Raw genomic sequence first — 24,757 nt, 5'->3', positions numbered from 1 at the left:
GGAGTGCAGTATGGCTTGTGGTAAGTAAAAGTCTAAATATCCATCTCACGTAGATTTCTTTTTGTATTTAGATCTTGGAAGAAAGATGAAAATTGCAGTATTTGTTTGCTTAAAATCAAAACTAAACACTGAACATTTTAATTTTTCCTATTACCACCTTGATCTCTGAATTTGCATGAAAGGTTCTTATATTATTAATGCTTGTATTTTACTAACCTTACGTAAACAGATAAGGGTAATTTAAAAACTGTCTTAAGTGTTTCAAAGTGGCCAGCTGCATTCATTCAAAAGGGATTTTCAAAAGACTTCACAAGACGACATTGAAGTTTCAATTTGGTGTAGAAATTGTACATTGAGGATACATCTTTTAACTCCCTCGATACATCTTTTAAAAACTGAAAGGGCAAATAGTTGATCTTCCCAAACACTTCTTGTGTGGCCTCTAACTACAGATAAATGTACTCTTATTGAAGCTTACATTTGTTTGGTGTCTAACAAATATATTAGTCACTGACTGTCATTTGTTTCAATTCATCTCCTTTTCAGATCCATTGTTCTTACATCAAATGTATCGATTTCTAGCCACACAACACTTCAAATTTGCTGGTTTTCCTAAGTCTTATCAGTGCCATACACCTTTGTGGTAGGGGATATATGTTGAAATTCCAAGACTTAAGAAGCAATAGTGACAAAATCCTGTTTTTGCTTCTGAGTAATAAATTATTCTTTTTACTACTGTATGTAGTTTTACAAAAAAATATGATGCTACTGCATTCTCTGCAGTGAAATTTTCACAAAGTCTGAATGCAAATAGTGGCAAACCCAAAGTGGTGCTAATGGTATCGTACTCTTCTGTGACACTTTTCAGAGGCTAATGGGGAAAGAAATCATCAGTATGCAGAAAGGTTTGGAGTCTCTCAGTTTGTGAGTGTACTGTTGACAAACCCCAAGTTCATGCTCATGGAATATGCACGTTTGTCATCTAAGTGTATCTGCGTTTACATTTTGTCCCCTGAAAAATGATAATTGTAGGAAAGTGCCCCTTTTTGACAAGGTCACCCCCACCTTTTGCCCAGTACCTGATGCAATTTTAACAGAAGTGCACGGAGTTGCTGCTATCCAGGTCCCCAGTGCCAGCTCGCTTTCCCTAAAAACTGTACAATTACTCCCCCAATTGGACATACTTTTAGCACCACTGTAAGTCCCTAGTAAATGGTACCTCGAGTACCCAGGGCATGGGTACTAAAGAGCATCCCTAAAATTTGCAGCATGTACTGTGCCATCCTAAGGGAACCCTCACCTAACTCATGCAGGCTGCCATTGCTGGCTGTGTGTCTTGGTGCAGATAAAAGTGAAACCACGACATGGCACAAATCCCTGTGTGCAATGCCTGTTGGAGCTGCATGCAGGATAGGTAAGCCTCTACAGCGGGCCTTACAGCCCTAAGGCAGGGTGCACTATGCTACATGCGTTGGCATATCTGCATGAGGAAATATGCCCCTGTGGTGTCTAAGGCAATTCTTAGACATCAAAAGTGAACAGGGAAGCTATTTTAAGTACATGTGCATGACACTGGTAAAAACAAGTTCCCCAACCACATAATGGCTTCACTGGAATCTATTGTGTTTGGTTTCAAGCACATTGCATTAATAAACCCACACAGATTCTAGTGGTGGATTTATTAATACATACACTTAGAGGGCACCTTAGAGGTACCCCCTGAAATCCTACCAACCTCTAGTGCGCTGGCTGACTGGTATCGATCAGCCTGCCACCACAGACCGGTTTCTGATCCCCGGCAGCTGAGAGTCTACGGCCTCTGAGGGCAGAAACAATGCCTGCGCTGGCCGGAGGTGTTGTCGCCTCCTACAAGCAATATGGCTAAGTAATCAGCATAATAGAGACGGAGGTTTTAAAGACCTTTGCTGCCTTTGATATGTGACCGCGACTTCCCCAAACAGGTGAAATGCCAACCCCCTGCCGTGGGCCATTTGGCACCAGGACAGGAGGGAATTGAAATATGCAAGGAGGCGTGGTGCACTACCAGGCCAGTCAGACCCCTAAGGCGAGCTGGCTGATGCGCCGCCCTTTAAAAAGATTCTGCCTTCTTGGTGATGCAGAACTAGGAACTCTGGGACAGGTTTATGTCCACTTCCCACAGGAAGTGGTCATATAAAGATAAGTACCCCTTTGGCTACCACCGTCACCCTCCTTAGCACCACTGAATCTAGTATTTGGAGGAGCCCCTATCACCTGGACAGCAGATTATGTCAACCTAAGAAGGAGGATACTGAAGAGCAGCGAAGAGCAAGAATGGACATATCGCAAACCCCGACGGACTTCCTGCTGTCCCAGACAATTACACCAAAGACGACTCGTCCTGCAACTGCTCTACCTCCAAAGTCCAGGGAGGGCTGCCAGCACTTCAAGGAGCAACCAGCATCTCCCATGGAGTAGCAGAGCTATTTTCTTGCACATTGCAGGCATCCAAGAAGAACAGTGAGGACTACAGTCCACCGAAAACCCGACACTGGAAAGCACTACTGCACCAGTGCCCCCTAGCTGGAGTTGAAGTGGGTCAACAGTGCCAACAAGGTCCTGAGACCTTCCAGAATAAAACTGCACCTTGGGTTTGCCCAGAATGGACTTCCAGTCACCTCCTGCAGCCTCTTTGTACAGGCCTCCTCAAAATGAGTATCTCTCGCAGCATGGGCCCGATGCCTAAGCTCTACAGCCCGAGAAGAATTGGACCAATGGTGTGCCTAGGTGCACGAGCATCTCAAGGATTGAACCCCCATGTAGGTTCAACCGGACTGGCCCCCCCAGTCCCAGATTGCAGTCTCTTTTTCAGGACTGCTTCCCATTGAAACCAACAGGGCACCCAATGCTGAAAAGCACCTCTGAACCAGGATGCACCAGAGCCTACAGAGGTGACCCGTTGGTGCTGCCTTGGACCATACCCCATACTTACCGTAACTCCAGAAGATCGGTCCAGTAATTTGCTGTTAAATACCTGTATGCATTATACGTTTCCCCCCCATAGAATGCCGTAACCGCATTAGAGACAATGCAAGTGTGTTTACCTGTTTTCTTTAAAACTGCAATTCTAAAAAGTGCTTACCCAATAACGAAGCTCTTGGTATCTAAAATTACATTAAAAAACAAGTTATTTTTCCAAATTGGAGTGGATCTCCTTATTTATTGTGTGTGTATCATTTATCTACTGTGTATGCAGCAAATATCTAACAATCCTGAATAAGCCTAAGGCGGCCCGACCACACCAGCCCAAAATGAGAACCTTGAGATTGTTAAAGCAAGCCCTGTTCACTCATAAGGGATACCGGGACTCTACACAATAAACCTCTTTTTTGTATATTATATAAAGAGCCAGCTTCCTACAATAACTCGCAACTAGTGAAAAGTGATTTTGAACAGATCATTGTCAATGTCTTGTATCAACTTCGAGTGTGCAGGACTTTGTTCCTCCTAACTTGTGTATGTAAAGATATAGGTGTGGTACAGTATATCTGTATTTGACCATTCCTGGTGTATGACTTTGAAATGATTTTAGGGCAGGAACCTAGTCTTTAGTTGAAAGTGTTTGATTACAAAGGTTAGCAACCAAAGATCTGACTTGTAGCTCCTTTAGATGTGCGGCCTCTCATGTGCAAGGTTGATGGATTGGAATCATCAATGTGGGGACTGGTTCCTTGAACATTTTACCCTTTGACATGCTGTTGAGTGTCCACCACTGTAATTTGTTTTGAGCCTTGAACCACTATATCCTCCCTGTCCCCCAGCTTCTCAGACTATTGTTTTTTAAACAGTCTAATATTAATCACATCTACAATGGCATACGTAGTATTGATAGAAAGCCCTGTGCCATAATTCAAAATTGTCATTACAATCTATCCTGTCGGAAAAGGATTTGTGCTGTATGTAAACATGTTTCTGAAATGCCAGTATTCTCTTTTGTGTTGGGACTGCCATTACTATAATGACATTGAGCTTCGCATCCAAGAAAATATTCTATTGGGACAGCATAAGGAATGGGTTTCACATGTTAACAGTGATCGCCAATTGGTATATTAGGCAAATTGCCAGGTATATACTGTGTGGTGTTGTAAAGGGAAACTCGTTCCTACACGCCAGTTTTCTAGATATGAGTAAATATGACCCAATTGTCGACTTAAGTGCATTATCAGTGTTGGCGTTATTGCATGTGGTTCCTTTACCAGCTCTAGTCAATATCTATGACTCATGATACTAAACACTAATAGGTCATTGGTGATGGCGTGTCATTGTGAAAGATAATCCTCCAGCACGCCGCTCGCAATGGTGAAGGTGCAATGGAATTCAATTATTTTCTTGGCAGGAGACAAACTTTCGAGGTTTGCTCTTTGCCTCATCCTCAAAAGGACATTGTTGAATGATGGGTTAAGGCCAGTGAGAGCTGACATTAGCCCCACGCTGCCTGGCTGTCAGTGAAACTAAACATTGGAATTAAGAGTTCTATGTTGTCCTCTTCTTTGGCTTGCTAGCCACTGTGAAAATAATATCCGATATACAAAGCATCCACAATATTTTCCTTTCATTAGTTTCTTCAATCTTTACAAGAAATGTGTCCACTGAAATTCTCAATACGGTTTCACCTGTGAATAGCATACCAAGGACTGTGGACTGAAACTAGCTTCTGCAGCTCCTCCCTCGGTTGATGCCTGTATTCCAAATAATTATAGCATTTTAGTAGCTTTTGCTACGTGTTTGCCTATTACATGCAGCCCTTTCAGTGTCCGTTCCTGGAGGAGCAAAATGAAAATAGAGGGTTACTACAACTTTCACCTGCCTTAGCCACTATTAAGGAGTCTGCCTAAATCTGAGTTTTGCTATATGCCGGATCTTCTGGCGAGGGTCTATATTTCTTTTCCTCTCTGTGTGACTTTTTAAGAAAGCAAAACCAAAGGAAATGATGGACGGAGCGTTGACAATACAAGCACTCGCCCCCAGTCAACTGATCTGGGTTTAATCCATCACCGTTCTTTAGCCCACTCTGCCACCCCAGTTCAGACATGGCCATATGCAAATCAGTCTGACCCTGTGCCTCATGGGAACAGTCTAGCCCGAACTGACAAGCCATGTCTTCCCTGGACCGGAAACAAGCTACCGAAGACACTGGGAAACATTGACAGAAGTTAAGTTCTTTGTTGCAGTGGTTTAAGAGTTTCTAACAAGAAATAGAATTCCTCTTGCTCTCTCCCACATGTACCTCATATACCTTTTCTGCTCTCTTTACCACATTACCATGTTATATGCAACAGTCACCTAGATGTGAAGATATCAATAGAAAAAGTTTACCTCCTACTGCAGGTAAGCTCTTTTCATACTTTAATAACAAATATTTTTAGCCAAACGTTCATAATTAGTGTCCTCTGTGCTCTGAGGCGGATTTGGATCATCTTCAAATGAGAAATCTTCATATACCTGTTCATAAAGTTGTGTGGATCGACTTGATCAGTCTTTATTCTCACCCCCCCCCCTCCCAACACACTTGCCCCCTGCTCTGCGTATTCTCAAGAGCTTTTATGACTTTTTTTGTGCTCTCTTGTGGGCACTTAATGCTCCAGGGCAGGTCTTTTCTGCAAGAGTACTGCTACTTCGGATTCAAGGCACTGTTCTTTGGTGGTGGACGTATGTAGGAGAATCGTCCTCCTTAACAGCCTTTTAATCTCTTTTCAAAGTGTAGTCAGTTCTTCTCAGTCTGTTCTGGTGCTGTTTTGTTTATACCGTGAAGAATTTTGCTTATTAACATCTTTCTTGACAGTCAAAGCTTTCAATGCTGAGGTTAGATCTTTGCTCTTGGAATCCAAGTCTCTTGCACTCAATGCTAAATATCTATCTATCTATCTATCTATCTATCTATCTATCTATCTATCTATCTATCTATCTATCTATATTTGTTTTTTTAGACATGGCTAAAATAGCTTTGGAGTACCTCCACATTACAGGAGTCGCATCTTCGACACTGGAGTCTTAAAATGGCCTCATCCCTAGTCTCCTCTTTGATGTCTAGGCCAGAAGAGCTCCCTCTTCAAAGAATTCCATGTCAGCCGTGGTTGGTGTTTAGCCTGTGACAAACTGTGGTGAGCCCAATGTTGCTTTTCTCAGATTTTTAAGGTATGATTTTAAGCAAAGATCATGCAGTACAGCCCCCAGACTCATGGTCCCAGGGTATGCAGAGATTACAAACAAGCACGCTTGCCTTGAGGTGACATTTTTGTTGCCACTTCGAAACAAACCTAAACTTTGTATTTTCCATAATAAATCAACTGAAAATTACGAAAAATAGACCCATGAAAATAAGAGACCCCTCCCTTGAAACATGCACTTGGAACTCCTATGGTTGAAGACCTTGTAAAACTCAATCAATAAAAATGTAATTTTACTTTTTGCGGTCTTCTGTAATAATACTGTTTTCAGTACTCGTATCACACTTCAGTTTCTTTAGCCTCTGACAATTCACCTGGTGATCAGTAACTCTCAATCTTGTTTACGAACTCATCAGCAAAAAAATTAATATGGAGCGGGGAGGAGCCAAGATGGCGACGGGTGAGGACGTGTAGGTCCCCGGCTCCCGCGGCTACCCATCCTCCGTTCCGGAATCCTGATCCCTATCCTGTCCTCGTTGGCGGCGGAATGTGCGCTACGTTGTGCAGACTTGTTTCGTCGTTCCCGCGCCTCTCAGCTCGCCCGGCAGCCGAAGATATCTGACCGGAAACTTTGAGCCCTGGCCCCGAGACGGAGCCGCCGACCGTCCCCGAGCCTGGTGGACTGAGGAGCGGCCGTCCTGCCCGCGATCCGTTGCCGATGAGGGGGTGGCTGTTTCCTCTCGAGCGGAGCTCTTGGTGGAATCGCCTGCTGTGGTAAGCCGCGCTCGGCGCCCTGTGCTTCATCACCCCTCGAGGCGCCCTGCAAGCTACGCGTCTTTGTTTGAGACGGGTGCCAAAAGACCGGACACACGGCCATATTGTCACTGTGCTGACTGCCCACACCCGCGGCTCGGTGAGGCGGTCTGCGGCGCTGCAGCCCTCCGTTTTGGCCGCACAATTTCCATCGCCTTTCCGGGTTTGCCGCCCTGTGCTGTGATCGGTTGCACTGCCCTCAATCTTTAACTTCCCTGCGCCACGATCGCCAGGATGAGCGCCACTGCCTTAGAAACTTGGGGCGGATGCCCGTCCCAGTCTACTGGACGTGTGACCCGCCGAGCACCGGGGTCCAATTTGCTCGTTCCTCTCCGGGAACATGACGGCGAGAGTCTCCTGCCGCCGCTCTCCTATGGATCTATCCTGGCCGTTCTCACTGAATTGAGGACTGAAATGTGTGGGGGTTTTCGAGCGCTGGGTGAGCGCTTCGACACAATGGCGGCTGACCTGCGGAGGGATCGTGCTACGGAGGGCCAGCCACTTCTGGATCTCTCCCCATTTGCATCTACAGGGGAAGCTGTACCTAACTTTCCTGGCGGGGGAGACACGGCCACCTTAGCCCCTACGGACGCCTGCCACCGGCCGACCAGTGCTTCGACCTGTGAGACTTTGTTTCCCTTGGCTCCGGGACTTCTATCTCTGCCGCTTGCAACAGTGTTGCAGCCTCATGCCCGGGACTCGCAACTGCTGGCCCCCCCGGTGGATTTCTTGTTGCTGCCTTTATCCAGCGCTCCGGAGACTCCACATTACCCTGATGGCCCGCGGAACTTCATTGATACGGACGATGGACATATTGGTGACTTTCTATTGCTGCTATGTGTGACTGTTTTATTCTCCTTTGCCATGCGGCCATGTTGGTTCTTTGTCTTGATGGGGGCGGGCCTTCTTCATGGGCTCCATTTTGAGATCTGTCCGAGGTCGGGTCAGGGCTAGGTTCCTTCTTGTGCTGCCGGTTGTTTAGCTGATTGGACCGGGATTAGAGGTGGCTCACATTGGTTTCAGTCGCACACGACATACTGCCCTTCCCTGCTTGTTTTCGTGTTACTGTTTACTCCTTAATAATTGCATATTACGTGGGGATTGTGAATTTGATGGGGGGGCTGGGAAGGTTTGAAATGGCTCCTCCTCCCGCTTCCTTTGTAGTTTTTGAGAGTTGCGGATTAGAATGGTCTAGTCTCACTCTCTATATTTCGAGGTGATTTTTATTCTTTTTCCTTTGTTCTTCTTTCCTCTCTTTCTTCCTTGGACTGCATTTCGGGTTCTTTATGGGGCGACAGGCACATTGTCGGGGGGGGTAGGCCGTAGCCTCCGCTTGGTGTAGGGTGGGGGGGTATTTTTGATTTCCTTTTATTTCTATGGGCCTTTTTCTTCTTTTCTGCGCTTTCTTACGCTGTTTTCCTTTCTGGGTCTGTGATAGGGGATGGTTGGGAGTGGGCGGCGCTGGGAGTGGCACGAGCGTGGTTCCTGTTGCCTGCCTTGTTCTTCTATTGTATTGTCACTTTGAAGGGGTGTTCTGTGTAATTGATGCTATTAATCCAGCTGCCTGCTCATGTGGACCTAAAGTACGGACTCGGATCTCCTTTGTACCTATCCTATATTGTTTTCTAGATTTAAAACTTTAAAATTAACCTCCATTGCTCCTTAGGCGTGGTAGCCAATATTCTCCAGTGTAACTGTGGTCTAAATGCTTGTCGAGATTGTCTACTATTGCGCCCTCGTATTGCTTGCACCTGTGCTCAACCAGTTTTCGTGGCCAGCCTCAGGGTTGTGGGCCCGTATTTGTACTTTTGTAGAAGCACCAATAAAGGTTTTCAAAAATTTAATAAAAAAAAAAAAAATTAATATGAAGATGGTTACTATTTACTGGGGCATTCTGGGTTTCTATTCAACATCATGTTGAGTCATCCAGGCTTTATCCATAGTCTGTTTATTCCAAAGAATTTTCCTGAACAAACAATTTGGTGGAGGCAGAACATACAGCATGTGAATCTAGAACAACTTCATGATTCTAAAAGTGGGAGTCTCCCTGATCTGTGCACATCTATTCCAATTTCCTGATGTCAATCTATTAATTACCCCAGGGCTGTAGTGTTTCCAGGAATGCGCTTGAAAGGACTACAATGAATTGAAGGCCGCTCCCGGTTCTTCCTCCTAATCGATATAGAAACCTGCAGATATCAGACTTGGAGAGAAACGGGAATTGAGGAGACATAGGAGACAAACCTCCTCTTCTTTCACTATTGTGGGCCGAAATGGGCATCAAGGTTAACGGGAGAGGCTTCATTTATGAATTAAGGGGCTAGCCCTGGCAAGCTCAGATTTCAAAGCAGCACGCCCAAGTGCGCCAGTTCTCTAGAAATGCTTCTCGATTGGTGTTAAGACTACTTCAAGAAAATCCCAGTTATTTATACCGTAGTCAGATGAGGAATATACTTATGCGGGAACAGAAGGGAGCAGTCGCAAGCTGGCACACTGAAGAACTAGGAACACATACAATTCCTCGACCCTGCCCCACCCGTGCTCCAGTAAAGGTTTCCCCTTAAATGAGCTAGGGGAGAAAAAACTGGTTTGAGTCTTATGAATTTGAATAGAAAGAAGTGGTACTTTAATTGTAAATTTACTAAGTAATAGCTAGCCAACAGCACTTTATAGGAGGTTGGTACAGACTTGAAATGTTAGGAAATTAAATGTATGAGCTTTCAGGCAAAGGTGTCAATATGAACGGTTTCTAGAAAGTTCCACTATCCCGTAGATACATGTTTTCTCACATAAATTTGGTAGGTTGAGATGAACGCTATGTTCCATATGCATTACCACCAAAATGAATGCTCCAGGAGTGTGTCTTTATGAAGAGGACCGCTACTTCTGCTAGGAATACGAGTTTGGAGGGAGGCCATCTAGGATACTCATGGCATTTAGTATATGAGGAACGTAGCATGAGGAGGCAACAAACAGACAATTTTAAACTGATAAACCCTGTCATACTTACTCTTATCTTTGTGTGTTTTATACAGAGAAAGGTCTTGTAACAGTTCTTCTGTCATGGCCAGCGGACATCTGGCTGTAATTTCTTTGATAGCATTGATTCTAAGAAAGAAAAACAATCAGGATTTACAAATTAGATAGCACAAAAAAGGATTATGTTACTTACCCTCTAAGCATCTGTTCGTGGCATGTATAGTGCTGTAGATCCACATGCTGCGCATACTTCTGGCATCTAGTGTTGGGTTCGGAGTTGTACAAGTGGTTTACCTTTGAAGAATTGTTTCGAATCACAAGGTAGAGTGACTCCTCCTCTCGGTGATACTGCGCATGGGCATCGACTCCTTTTTTAGATTGTTTTTCCACAGGAGGGTGAGAAAGGAGTGTAATGAATGCGTATAAAATCGAGATGTCCATGTTAATATGTAAATATACGATAGAAATGTGTGAAAAGTTAACTGCAACAGCCACAAGCATCCAGGGAGGAGGGAGGGCACATGTGAGTCTACAGCACTACATGCTAAAAACAGATGCTTACAGGGTAAGTAACATAATCCATTCAATTGCATGTGTGGCTGCACATGCTCTGCATAGACTGTAAAGCAGTCCCTCCTTATAAGTGGTGATTAGTGTGTGGGCATTGCAGTAGTTTGAAAAAGTATGTAGCACTGCCTGGCCTACATTGGCTTGTTGGCATACTAAAATTCCACACAGTAGTGCTTAGTAAAAGTGTGTGGTGTAGACCATGTAGGTCCTTTACAAATGTCAGCTATTGAAATATTTCCTAAAAAGGCCATAGTTGCTCTCCCCCCCCCCCTTTGCTTTAATGTAACACATTTGAATGAATTTAACTATGAACCTAGCTATAACTTATTTGGATATAGGACTGCCTTGATGAGGTAGAGAAAAAGGTACTAAGAGTTGCTTTGTTTTACTGAAAATCTTCGTTTTATCTGTGTCGAACATGAGCGCTCTTAACATTCTAACTGTGAAGAGCTCTTTGTGCAACAGAATCAGGAGTAGGGGAAAAACAGAAAGCTTAATAGATTGAGGTGAAACTGGGAAACTACTTTAGGTAGGATTTTAGGATTAATACTTCGATCCAGTTTATCTTTATGTATTTGAAAGAAAGGTTCTTCTAAGGTTAACGCCTGGAGTTCACCAACAAACCCGCGGGAGCTAATGGCAACTAAAAACACCACTTTTGATGATAGAAATTGAAGAAGGCTTGAATGTAAAGGCTCAAATGGAGGACCCATGAACCTTGTAGGTACAATATTTTAGTTCCAAAAGGGTGCTGGAGGAACACAAGGTGGAATAACTGATGTAAGTCCTTTCATGAACGCTTTAATGACTAGAATCCCGAAGAAAGAGAGATGCTGTCTATTTTGTAGATAGTCAGCTATGGCAGCAAGATGCAATCTAATGGAAATATATATTGAATTGGGTTTTTAGCAAATGAAGCAAATAAATAATATCCTGTGCTGTGGCTTTGAGAGGATTTGTTTAGGATGACAATAATAAACAAAACGTTTTCATTTTGCAGCTTAACAAGCACTAGTTGTGGGTCCGAGTGTGTGTTTAATAATGCCCATACATTCTGTTGGCAAGTTTAGGTAAACAAATTCTAAGACTTCAGGTGCTAGAATGCTAGGTTGAACATCCTGAGATCTGGATGTCTGATGTGTCCATAGACCTGAGTGAGAAGGTATGGTCTGTTGGGGAGGTTCTCGTGTGGGACTAGTGAGAGAACTAGTAAGGTTGTGAACCAGGATTGACGTACCCAGGTGGGAGCTACAAGGATCATTTGTAATGATGTTTGCCTGGGTTTCCGAACCAAGAAATGGAATGAGAGTGAGAGGTGAAAAAGCATAGGCAAATATACCCCACAAACTCATCCTAGTGCACCTCCCTTGGATAGGGGGTGTGGGAACCTGGAGGTGACGTTTTGGCACATTTGCGTTTTCAGCTGTGGCAAATAAGTCTATTTGAGGAAACACTCACTTTTTAAAGTATGGAAAGAGAACTTGTGGATGGAGTTCCCATTCATGGGTTTGCTGGTGAGTCCTGCTGAGCAGGTCCGCAAAAATGTTGGTAGTTTCCCGCAGATATTCTGCCAAGAGATAAATGTGATGGTGAAGAGCCCAATTTCATATGGTCTGAGCGAAGTGTGATGGATAGTTGAGATGACCTTGTCCCCTGGTTTTTTGAAGATAGTACGTGGCTGTCATATTGTCCGCGTGGGCTAGGACACCCTTGTGTGAGAGATGAGGAAGGAAAGCTTTCAGTGCTAGGAAGACTGCTTAAAGTTCCAAGTGGTTGATGTGAAGGGATTGCGGTCTGGCATCCCAACGACCTTGTATTGTAAAGTGTTGATGTACACCCCAGCATGTTTGTGATGTATCTCTAGTCATAATGATTTGAGGCACTAGGTCCAAGAAAGGAAGTCCCTTTAATAGATTGTTGGTATTTCCCTATTTCAGAGAACAGGGAGTGTGGTGGTCTATCAACACTAAATCCTGTAGCTGACCCTGTGCTTGAGACCACTGGCGAGAGAGACAGTGTTGCAGTGGGCATATGTGTAGCCTTGCATGCGTGTGAGACTATGGCAATGCAAGACAACATCATTCCCAGTTGGAGCATGACAGTCTAAACTGTGAGAGTTTTGTTTGGCTGGAAGTGAGATAGAGTTGTTTGAAAATTCTGTATCCGAGCTAGATTGGCATATGCTAACCCCAACTGTGTGTTGAGTGTTGCCCCCAAGTATGGTTGATTCTTAAGAGGTTGAAGGTGAGATTTGGGGACATTGATGGACAAACCAAAGTTGTGGAGTAGATCCTCTGTCAACTGTTGACATTGGTGAAGAGTGCTGGCTTTGATGAGCTAGTCTACAGGTATGGGAATACATGAACGTTTTGCTGTACTAAGTGTACAGCCAATAGTGGAGCAGTAATGATTCCAAATGGAAGTACTTCAAATTGGTAATGTTTTCCTGCTATGATAAACCTGAGGTATGTGAAAGTAAGCATGCTTGAGATCCAGTGTGGTCATATGGTTACCTTGTTGTAGTGGGGGATTGACATGCAGTATGACCATGTGAAAATGTTCTGAAAAGATGTAACAATTGAGGGGTCTGAGATCTAAGATTGGTCTTAAGAACCCGTCCTTTTTTGGAATGAGACAATATAGGGAGTATACTCCTGTGCACTGTTGGTGAATAGGGACTGCTTTCTATTGGTGAATAGGGTCAAAGAGCATATTAAGGACCACTTGTTGCACTTCTGACTGAAAGCCGGAACACCTGAGCCAAGCGTGATGCTTGAGGACACTGGTGTTTATTCCTTATGTGGCTGCGTCTGCTGCATAAAAGCCACAAATGATAGACTTATTAGTGATGGCCTGACCCTCTGCCACAATCTGCTGCCCCTTTTTATGATACCACTCAGAGAGATGTTGCAATAACTCTTTCATTTCATCCCAGTGGGCCCTATCATAGAACACTAGGAGGACCTGAGAGTTGGAAATATGCAAGAGGTTAAATGCTTGAGACGCTAACCATTTACCTGCTACATCAATACACTAGCTCTCTTTTTCAGGTGGTGGCGTATCTCCTTATGATTAACTATTAGCTCTTTCACGAGCAGTGATGGAACCTGACCATGTGCGAATAGGAGGGTCTGATAGTGCTGGGTCATATCTTTTTTATCCATGAGTGTGTAATGACCCTAGCACAGACGGGTTCTTTGAAAATATCCTCAACGTGGCGCAACATACCAGGTACATAGGCAAACACTGGCAGTAGAAGATAGGGTGTCTTAAAGGAAGTCTTCCTCTAAAGATACTTTATGTATTTGGACACCATGATAGGTAGCTGTCCTTGCAATAATCTGTTGGTAGACACTAGCATCCTCAGAAGGGGAGGGTCTAGCTGGATATAAATCTGGACCATTAGGTATCATGGAATCATTATCACAAGTGTCTCAAAAGCCTGGCTCTCCTAGGGGGTCCCCTATACCTCCAGTGTGTGATTTAGGCGAACCTGGATGTGTAACATCTATTGGATCATGATGTGGAGATGCATGAGAGGAAGGAGGAGATAGTGGAGACTGTGGTGGCGGGGGATGAAGTTGTGGTGGAAGAGGAGGTGGAGAATGATGAGTAGGACTGGTAGCACTGTCCTCTGAACTCTTCTTTTGCGGCACAGGAGTGCCCAAATACTCCTCAAAAGTTAATTACCTCTTTGGTGGAGGCGAGGCCACTATTCTTCCAGTTCCTTGTTGAATCTGGATTTCTCTATGTCAAATAACCATGGTTTTGAGGATAGGTTCAACGGGAGAGATAGAAAAAGTGGCATGATTTGAAATTTTCGTCTCTGATGATTTTGGAACCAAACAGTGCTTTGAGGTCTTAGGTTCAGCTGGTTTCGGAACTGAAGATATCAAAGCGGAAAGATGTTTCTTGCCCGGCACAGAAGCAGAAGTAGTCAGAGGGCAGGTCAATGCCGAAGATTGGGAGGACACTGATGGATGTGTACGATCTGAGGTTGCCAGAAACAATTTAACCTAGGTAGTTTTGGGGCCGGACCCAAGGGTAGGGTCGCTGAAGAGTTTTTCTTGTTCCGACTATGGACAGATGGCAAAGGCGGCTCGGCGACCTCTGGTAATGGAACGGGTGAAGATTTGGCAGTCTTTTTAGGTGAAGAGACAGGGTCAGAATCGAAATTACTCACACGCTGTCTGAGTGGCAGGTTGCATTCAAATTCGCCCTACACGTCAGAGCTGGAAGTCTCTTCTATAGACAAGGGCTCTTCTTGCTCTGCAGCACGGTCTTCCTGGGCATGCTCTTCTTTAAAAATGTCAGGCGTGTCGTCTTCGGAACGATGAGACATTTCCAGCAAACGCGACCTCTGATCCTGGTGAGTCTTTTTCGAGCAGAAAGACTTGCAGGTGTCACAATCAGCTTCACGATGATCGGGCAAAAGGCAAATAATGCACCCAAGATGTTGGTCCATTTGCAGGTACTTGGCGAGACACTGGGTGCAAAATTGAAAAGGTGTCACTTCCAAAAGGAACACATTTTCAGTGCCAACAGTGCATGTGGAAAGTAGGCCAGAGAAGGGCAGCGCCCAAAGGGGCGATCAGTTGGTAACCAAACCAATGAATTTAAAATGATGCTGAAAGGGGAAAGCGCAATCGAAAGAGCTATACCCTCGAAGACAGGATAGGCCCGAAAAGTAAAACAGTAAACAGTAGTCCAACATGGAGGAGAAGCACAAACGGCTAAACCAGACGGCAGAGAGAAATCAATCTAACAAAGGAGTCAATGCCCATGCTCAGTGTCACCAACAGGAGGAGTCACTCACCTCATGACTCGAAACAATTCTTCAAAGAAAAACAACTTGCATAACTCTGAACCCAACACTAGATGGCAGGAGTATGCAGAGTATGTGCATCTACAGCCACACATGCCATCGAGCATACTGTAATGCAGAGCGTTTTTTCAGGAATCCAGGACAGATGTTGTGCAAAAAGGCAATTGCTTAAGTCACCACTACAACAGACATGCATAAACATCTGATATGTTAAACTGTGTCAGAGCTACAGAATAACAGGTTAAAATGTGTGTGCATGTGCCTCACCTATTACCATAGCACAGTCTACAACCTTTTGTTGGGTGAAGGGGGATGACAAGAAGAGTGATCTTCAACAATTCCAAGAAAAAGGGCCATTTAAAGTCATTAAAATATTTCAAGGGAGTTGGGGGGGGGGGGGGGACTCAGCAGATGAGTATCTGCAGGGTTTAAGAAGAATACTTAAGGTACTTACACATGTGCATATTTTCTCCAGCATCATCACATCAAATACACTACACTTACATGCTCTGCATATTTTAATATTGTCATAGAACATCAAACTCCTTCCCTGTAAAAAGATAGACCTGTCCTTCCCTTGAGGTCTGTATAGTTTAAGTAACTCAGAATACTCAGGCAGTGACTGCTGAAACATCCAATCCTTTGTAAGGGTTTGTTGTGTTTTTCCAATTCTTTTCCATACATACCCTACAGTCATTGCTTCCCCCGAGTTTCTGTCAGTGACAAAGTTATTGGCTATCGTCATCATCAGTGATTGGATAACCTGAAAAAGATAACAAAAAGTATATTTTTATGTACTCTATCAGATTTAAAAGTAATGCAAAAGCCTAGAATATGTAACTTGCAAAGAAATGTATATTTGTTCATATTTGAGCAATGAGTCAGCCCGCGAAGGAGGATGGAGCGGGGCTAGAATTGGCTTCTCTTGTATAGACAATCTAGGTTTGGAATGGTGGAGTGCAAGACCAGTGATGTGCCTTCCATGTCTAAGAAGGGAGGCACCACATTTTAGCAGTGGGGAACAAGCAGTTACTGATCAGTCATTATAAATAATTTTCAAAGACCCTCTTGCAGGAAATTAATGGTACTGAGGTAATGCCATGCAAAGTGGATGACCAAATCTATGTACATTTTCTGGCCAGTTCCCATTAGATTTGACTAAGCTGAGTGTGTAATGAGGTCTACGGATATACCTGAAATAGAGTAAATTATGTCTATTTCATTTTTCTTTTCTTCATTATAGAGACCTGTGAGAAAACAGTTAGCTATGGGCTAGGGAGGGCAGTATGGGAGACAGTCAGGAAATAGGTACAGCAGAGCATATATGTAGGAAGCGGACTCTTTATTTATCAAAATGTGATATGTTGCCTGAAGGAGTCAAGGGGTTCCCTTACTAGTGGACAGGGGTCTCCTCTAGCAATCCCAAGTTGCTCTTCTAGGGGGTAGTGTGGTGGAGCATCCTTAGGCTTACCATAGAGGCGTGTTAGACATCTGCAAATACACACAATAGTCAATAACTGATACACATGATTCAATATGGACATCCACACAAATGTATAAAAATATCACATCTTTATATATGTTTAGGCACTAAAATCAATACAATCGGGTAAGTATGTTTTTCAAGTGTGAGATAGTGCCTCTATTGACATTGTAGCCCTCACTTTTTGGTTGGAAACTGATGTGGTTTCAATTAAAGTGTATATGGTCCCTGCCAACCAGGTCCCCTGTTCCATTGCTTCTTCCCTAAAAACATATCCACAATTGGTACTTATGCCCCCTGTAAGTCCTTAGTAAGTGGTACCTTGGATACATATGGCCTGGAATATGAAGAGGGTCCCCTGGGACCCCCTCACTAGGACTCTGTCATTGCCCTTGAAGCTTGCAAGCCCTTGTGAGGTGAAAAACAAATGCTGCCATGGTATACTGCCTGGGTGCCATGCCAGACAGCACTGCCTAGATGTATAGATAAGTCACCCCTCTAACAGGCCTTACAGCTATAAGGCAGGGTGCAGTATAACACAGGTGAGGGCATATCTGCATGAATAGATATGCCCCTACAATACTTAAATCAATTCTTAGATACTGTAAGTGCCAGGGAAGGCATAAGGAGTACATGGGCTGGAAACTCGACAAATCGAGTCCCCCAGCAACATATTGGCTTCACTGAAACCATGAGTGTTTGGTACCAAACAACTCCTTCTAATAAATCCACACTGATGCCAATGTGAGATTTATTAAACCATGTACTCAGAAGGCACCCCAGAGTTGCCCCCTGAAAACCTACTGATCCTGGTGTGGTCACTGACTGGCTTTAGGCAGCCTGCCACACACAGAAATGTTTCTGGACCTCTGGGTGAACACCATCTACCCAAGAAGGCTTTGTCTTTGACCTTGTAATAAAAGAGCCACTCTTGTGATTTTGGCACCTTATGATGAGCCTCAACCATCACCATTTTAATTGATTTTAGTGTGTTATTTTACCCTAGCCTTAATGTAGGATAGTCCTGCATATGCCTGCTTCATATGCCTGCTTCTCTTCTGTTCTATAATCTTGCTGTCTTTCAATGGGAGCTGTTACGGAGTGGCACAGTCTTGCCAAGAGCAGAGCGTGTGGGATGTGCATTTGAAGGCGTGCAGTTGTGCAGGGATGTGTATTGTATTGTGCATTGGTGAGAATCACGAGTTCTTACAATTAGCTTTGACATGCTTTCATGTCATCTTGCTTCTCAATTCCATCTTGATTTGGGCCTTTCTGTGTGCATGGCCTAACTAACTCCATTTTCATGATGTAAGCTATTTTCTGTGCTTGCACGTAGCTGCAAAGTGGAGAGGACATGTTCTGCTCTTCCTCCTGTTTTTCACACTTTACTGACTACAGAAAAACGATTCTTATCAGAGGAATGTACATGGTCCGTCTCAAAGCCATAGCAAAGACCTGATCAACTGATGCCGTGGCCTTGGAGCGGACTGGTACGGGCTCTCATGAGAACGAGGGGGCGAGGCTTGCTAGAAGCTTTGTTACGTTCGGATTTGTATTAAAACGGGAGCCTCCACTGGTCTGGTGGGAGTTTGAATTCCGAGCGAGGGCAGACTTGTCTATCTCGGATTGGACCCTGATTACTGAGCTCTGACCCCCGGCTGTGTGAAGACTTCCCCCGGCCAGAAGTGGGCAGTGTATTCATCAGGTGATGTATTGGGTTTTGTGCTTATTGCCATTGTGATACGAGACAGTGGCTGTGATCATTTGAGGTGTTTACTTTGTGGTGTGGGAGGTGCACATCACTTTCAATGTCACAGATATAGTGAGGCAGAATGAAAGAGAAGGCCCCAATATTTATTTGTTTCCTTTTTCACTTCGACAGGTACACAGTCCAGGCCTGATGAAAATCCCGTTATATTAGTTTCGGGTTTGGAAACGCGTCGGCTCTTTCCATTAACTAGTATATGGTGTACAGTACTCACAAAGGTTTATTAAACCAACAGTGTGCATCCTAGTGGTGTACGCCTAGGATAAAGTGACACTGCTCGGAAGGCATCCCTTGTGAGCTTAGTCATAGCACATTGTGATATAACATATCAGACAGGACTATTTTGTGAAAAAGAACTGGTGCACTGTTATGAAATGTTATATATTTTTTGTACCACATTTATTTGTATCAAATTGTTCGCAATTATTTCTACACCTTCGGGTGCATATATATTGTTTGTTTGAAATATGTTTATTAATTTAAATGTGGTGTAGTGTGTCAAACTTGGACATATTGAATATTGAAATTGTGTTAACTATATGTTTGAAATGAAAATAATGAAATAAGTGCCTAAGAAATTATCAATTTAGGTACTGAATCTGTCTAAATAAATAGCAGCATTATAAAATAGAGACCAGTTTACTTACAGGTGGCTTAAAGCAAACACACTTCATACATTTGCATGGCTTCATCATCACTCTTATTTGGTTCCTCTTCTTCAGTCAACGCATGCCAGCTTCACTTCCTTTTCTTGTGCTTGTCCATCCACAGTACTGCTTCCATGCACAGTGTTTGTCCTTCCATTGCATGCACTTTCGGAACCACTTTTTAGTTCTCGCCTATGCAGCGCGCATGCGCTGATAGGCAAAAAGACCTTTTGCAATTGGTTCACTTTTCGCTCTTAAAACGTGCACGAGTTCCATTGCCTTCAATGGCAACGCGTGCACGTTTGGCGATTCCCTTGCGGGAGCGACCTTGACACCATATGTTTGTAATTAACTTACAAACACATGATGCCTCTGGCTCGCTCCCGCAACGGAATCGTTTTGTGTGCCCTCCCACTGTGAACGAGAGGCGTGCGTGCTTTTATAGGACTTGTTCACTGGTTACATACGTGAACCCATGCCTATATTTTCGGGAGTTTTTCGGTTATTCGTGTACTTTCCATTGCCGACAGATGCGCTTACTTTCGAGTGTTTTGAAACTTTCAGTTCACCTCGCCTGGTCGTCATCCGAACTGCTGTTTAATATTACTTTCTGCGTTCACAGCAGTCTTTATTAAATAACATTCCTTATCTGCCTGCATCACATTTTTGCACAGTGCATCCACTAGATGGTAAATGTGCCTTACAATGGTTTGGTTGGAACTGCTTTTCATATTTGTTATTTTATCATACATTTCATGTCTCTCTAAACATTCAATCAACTTGCAGCAGAAAGAAAAAGCCGCTCCTTTATCATATTCAACTGATGTGGAACCTCGCGAGGCAGCACCTGCAAACTGTGCTATACCTGCTCAAGGCAAGGTGCATCATGTCACAGAAGTTAAAGGTGAGGCATATCGAATCGGTGCAAATGCTGACACAGTAGTGCCTTCCGAAACTCCGTCTCGGCAAACTCATCACCGGAAGTGAGAGCACCTTGCATTCAAGGGCCATAACACAACAGCTTATCCAACCTCCACGGCGCTTCTCACGGTGCTGGGCAGTATGGCATTTTAGGATGCTCATTGGTTTAGGTGAATACGTGCTTGCATTTTAGAACCTTGGTGCGAATGTCTTTCTTTGAAAGGCACTGTCTTCCACCGTCTCGCCCACTTAAGACTGCCTCCTAGAAAACAAGCTTTGACAAAGCCAACCAGTCTGGCTTTCCACATCACAGGTGAGTGTAGAGAGGCAACACTTGTGCACATACAACATTGACTAGCACACAAGCACACACCCACAGCACATACAGGTGCCCATGCACACCCAGGTACGTTCACATACATATGTTTGTGCATTTATTGATAGTGAGTCAGATTATTCTATACCAGTCTGGCTGCCAGTCTCTGTGTCTTTCAGTACTTGCATGACTGACTGACTGCCGGTTTATTTATCAATCTATTTCCTGATGACAGTGCTAGGGTAACCTTTGACAAATCCATTTTCAGAGCAGTACAGTAGAGCTGGTGGCATGATACATAATGAATGCTTGCTATCAAGTTTGACAATGTAGTTACTATGTGTCCATCCAGTCAGAACTTTCATATCTCACATCACCATGCATTGTTTTCACACTAATATATGATATGGTCAACCAAGAATGTTTTATCGTTATGTCTTTTGTGATACGTGTACTTTTCTTCATGACAAATGAGCGACTTTCTTTGCCTCCAGAGCTAGTGCTCTGAAGATGAAAATACCAAAGGACACACATGTATTGATAGATACGCAAGCAGTCATTCATGCAGATACAGGAGGGCGTATAGAGACAGACACACTGGGATAGGATAAACCATTGACGACCATAGTGGAAATTGTGTATTTTAGGACAGATCAAGGTCTTCAGCTTGCAAAATAAATTGCACAATGCAACAGAAAACAAAAAGATCCCAACTGCAAGTTCCTACAGGTGTCAGTAATATTAGCAACTCAAATAAAGAAATAAGCTAAGACTCAGTGGATTGGACACGCTCCGATGGCACCCGACGGTTTTCAGGTATCTAGGGATCCTCATATATCGGGACCCTATAGATCTCCTGGAGGGCAACCTCGTGAGAGCCATATCCTCGCTATCGGCCCAGGTCACGTTCTGGAACTCCCTCCCATTGAATGTGCCGGCCCCAGTGGCGCTAACCAAGATGATAATGCTCCCCCGGCTCCTCTACTTTTATGCTAACTTACCGGTGTACGTAGCGGCATGCATATTCAAAGGGTTGGAGGCCCTCACCAGGCGCCTCATCTGGAATAAAGGGTGCCCCCGAGTAGCATTGAGGACCCTCTACGCGGCCTCGGACTCTGGTGGCTTGGCAGTTCCCAATCAGGAACTTTACTATTTAGCGGCCCAGCTACAATGGGTTGCCTATTGGCTGAGTGGTAAAAACCTGATGGATACGGCCACGATCGACACTACCCTGTCCCCCGTGCAAGTGCTGACACTCGTCCACCCCCTGACGCGGGGCCGACCCCCCGCTCAGATCCATGTGGCAGTCGCGAGGCAGTGCTATGTGCGGAGCCTCAGACTCACCAACAGCACGGTACCCTATGCCCCGAACATGCCTCTACTGGGGACCCCCCTGGGTACTGGCGCGCTTTCTTCAACCGAGTTACGCAGCTGGACTGCGGCAGATTTGGACGACCTAGGCAGCCTGTATAGTGACGGAGAGCTGTTGCCTTTCGAGACCTTGGCCGCAGACACCGGCCTGCCAGTGGGCCAATTTCTGGCGCACGCCAGGCTTCTCCGCGAGCTAACGAAGGCATGGGGTGACTTGGCCCACGAGCCGCCCACACATCTGCTACTCCAGCATTTACATGTGATGGGCGACGGTTCCCATATAGTACACTGGTTGGCACAAGCGCTACACAGTCATACTCAATTCTCCTCCCAAAGGCTGAGAGAGAAGTGGACGACCGACCGGGGTAGTGTCTGGTCAGACAAACAGTGGGCTGCGGTATTGGCAGGCGCCGGAAATATTCCACGCAACGCGCGATTTAAGATTATCCAATATTACATAATACACCGCGCGTATTTGTCCCCAGACAAACTGAATCGCTACTTCGGACTCACGTCATCGGCGTGCCCCAGGTGCGGCCTCCAGAACTCAGACTTCCTACACGCACTCTGGAGTTGCGCCCAACTCACCTTGTACTGGTCGGCGGTCGCTGACACATTGACGGCGGCCACGGGCGATACCCTCCCCAAGACATGGGAAGCATGCCTACTGGGGCTCTACAAGAGAACCAAACAGACCAAACTAAGGGCACGTTTCTGGGACCTAGGACTCATTACAGCTAAGCGGCTCATCACGAAACGATGGAAGAGTGCCGCCCCCCGTGCCCTGTTGACTGGCGTCGCTCTTTTGACAACTGGGCCTGCGCGGAGAGTGTGTCTCTACACAGGGAGGAGACCGCGGGCCTCCGGAAGTACCCGATTGCCCAAGACTGGGACGCTGCCCTGACCGCGTACCACCGGGCGTGCACCCGGGCCGGTATAGGGTAACCGCCCCGACGCGGAACAGTGTGGGACCTGTTGTCTACCGTCCGGTCGTATAGCTGATTGGCCATGCAGATAAGGGCGTTAAAAATGCCCAAGATAAACGGATCCACTCGTCACAATTCAGCCACACCTTTCTCTAGAACCTTTTCCAAGTTTCACAAGGAAACGCGAATCCTAAACATTAGAGTAGTGACAAAAGCGTGTGCGCTCAATACTAGAATAATACACAAAGATAATGCACTAATCAGGTTTTATCCTACAGTACACCGATATTGTACTCGGGCTCCATACCATACATTACTTTCTACCCCAAGCCCTTGCACGGTCCACTTGCCACAGCTCTCTCCCTTAGAAAATGACCCTTTATAACCTGCCACGTCATCAGCCGTACACGTCGAGCGCAAACTGAAATTATGTATATCTCCCCATAGACAGGCACTAATAAATTCTTAGACTTTGATAAATGTACAGTAGTTAATAGCCAAGCAGAAATAACACACATTAGCCATGCAACAGTTGTTGTTGCACCAAGGATACTGTGCTGCATAACTAAATACTTATAAGGTCCCAAAAGTGAGACCTATTAGCTATGCCAATGCTTGTTTATAATTATGAGGTCAAACCAAATTGTGATAATTACAGCTCAGAAGAAGCCAACAGAAGTTTATAAACCAGTGCAGGAACAAAGCCAATTGATTGAGCTCCTCATTGATGAGTCAAGATTTTGTTTTCAATATTCAGTTCCCTTCAAAGTGACTAGGCAACTGCTTACCTCTGGTGGAACCAACGAATGTGCAGCTTGTGCAGCATGAAGAAGAATCTTCGTTACCTCTGGAAAAACAGAAGCGGTAAGAAAGGGTACATAAATTATAACAAGTGGAAGAGGCGCGGTGTAGACAAGGAGCAGTTCAAAAGGCATAATATGCAAAAGGAGTAGATTGCATGTGAAAATAAGCAAGGTACATGGACTATTAATGTATTGTTACATATAATGAGCATTTATTTTATAAGTGTGTCATCTACATTAAATCTGAATGCATGTCAATAGCGAATGCCAACATAGACAAAACAAGGAAGGTGGGCCCAGAGGAAAGAGTTGCATGAGCCAGACATTCACCTAGCTGCTGTACAGGAATCCACAAGTACAATATGGATAAGAACAGACGTTTTAGCCTTGCTTTCAATACTGTATGCCTTGACCTAACCCGTGGGGACCATAGACACACACTTAGATAAATAAACCATCCTTTTGAAGATAACAAAATGGTTACTTACCAGTAGGAGTAGTTTAGCAGCTTGACACATTTTCTGGATTCACATGCTGCACATTATCACATGGCTTGGTAGTTCGGGCTGGACTGTTCCCATGAGGCACAGGGTCAAGGCTGATTTGCATATAGCCATTGTCTGACCTAGGGTGGTGTGGAGTGCAAACAAACTATGGATTTAGGCCCAGATCTTTGTACTGGGGTGAATGTAAGACATTGTTTTGCATTCTGTCCATCAACTGGTTTTTTTTGCAATTTTCACCCCGAGTGGGCTGGGTATGCTCAGACGTGAGTCCCAGGCTCTCCACATCACTGGAGTCAAGCTATCCAAGCTGAAGAAGGCTGATAGCCAGAAACCGGTCCTTGGATGCTTGATTCCGGTCTAGGAAAGACATGGCTTGGTAGTTCCGGCTGGACTGTTCCCATGAGGCACAGGGTCAAGGCTGATTTGCATATAGGTATTGTCTGACCTAGGGTGGTGTGGAGTGCAAAAAAAAACGATGGATTTAGGCCCAGATCTTTGTACTGGGGTGAATGTAAGACATTGTTCTGCATTATGTCCATCAACTGTGTTTTTTGCACATTATCACGTCATCTAGTTGTTGAATCCGGAATTCTTTTGATAGACCTTTTTTTTATATAGACCCCTTTTTCTTTCTTTCGTTTTGCTGGGCGTGGTCTATGGCTTTTTGGTGCAATGCCCATCCT

General features: G+C 44.6%; 1 protein-coding gene across 1 annotated transcript in view; it reads right to left on the bottom strand.

Moving 5' to 3' along the window:
* The window catches only part of SDAD1 (SDA1 domain containing 1), a 199,967-nt gene that overhangs the window by 54,252 nt on the left and 120,958 nt on the right, over window positions 1-24,757 (bottom strand). The window contains exons 13-15 of the mRNA XM_086961777.1: window positions 23,554-23,612; window positions 16,020-16,096; window positions 9,970-10,067 (exon numbers count right to left, since the gene is read on the bottom strand). Coding sequence (XP_086817903.1) covers window positions 9,970-10,067; window positions 16,020-16,096; window positions 23,554-23,612 — 234 coding nt within the window. The remainder of the gene's footprint in view (window positions 1-9,969; window positions 10,068-16,019; window positions 16,097-23,553; window positions 23,613-24,757) is intronic.

This window comes from Lissotriton vulgaris, chromosome 3_1 (genome assembly GCF_964263255.1).
Source record: "Lissotriton vulgaris chromosome 3_1, aLisVul1.2, whole genome shotgun sequence".
Taxonomy (NCBI): domain Eukaryota; kingdom Metazoa; phylum Chordata; class Amphibia; order Caudata; family Salamandridae; genus Lissotriton; species Lissotriton vulgaris.
This window is presented reverse-complemented; position numbering and strand designations above follow the sequence as displayed.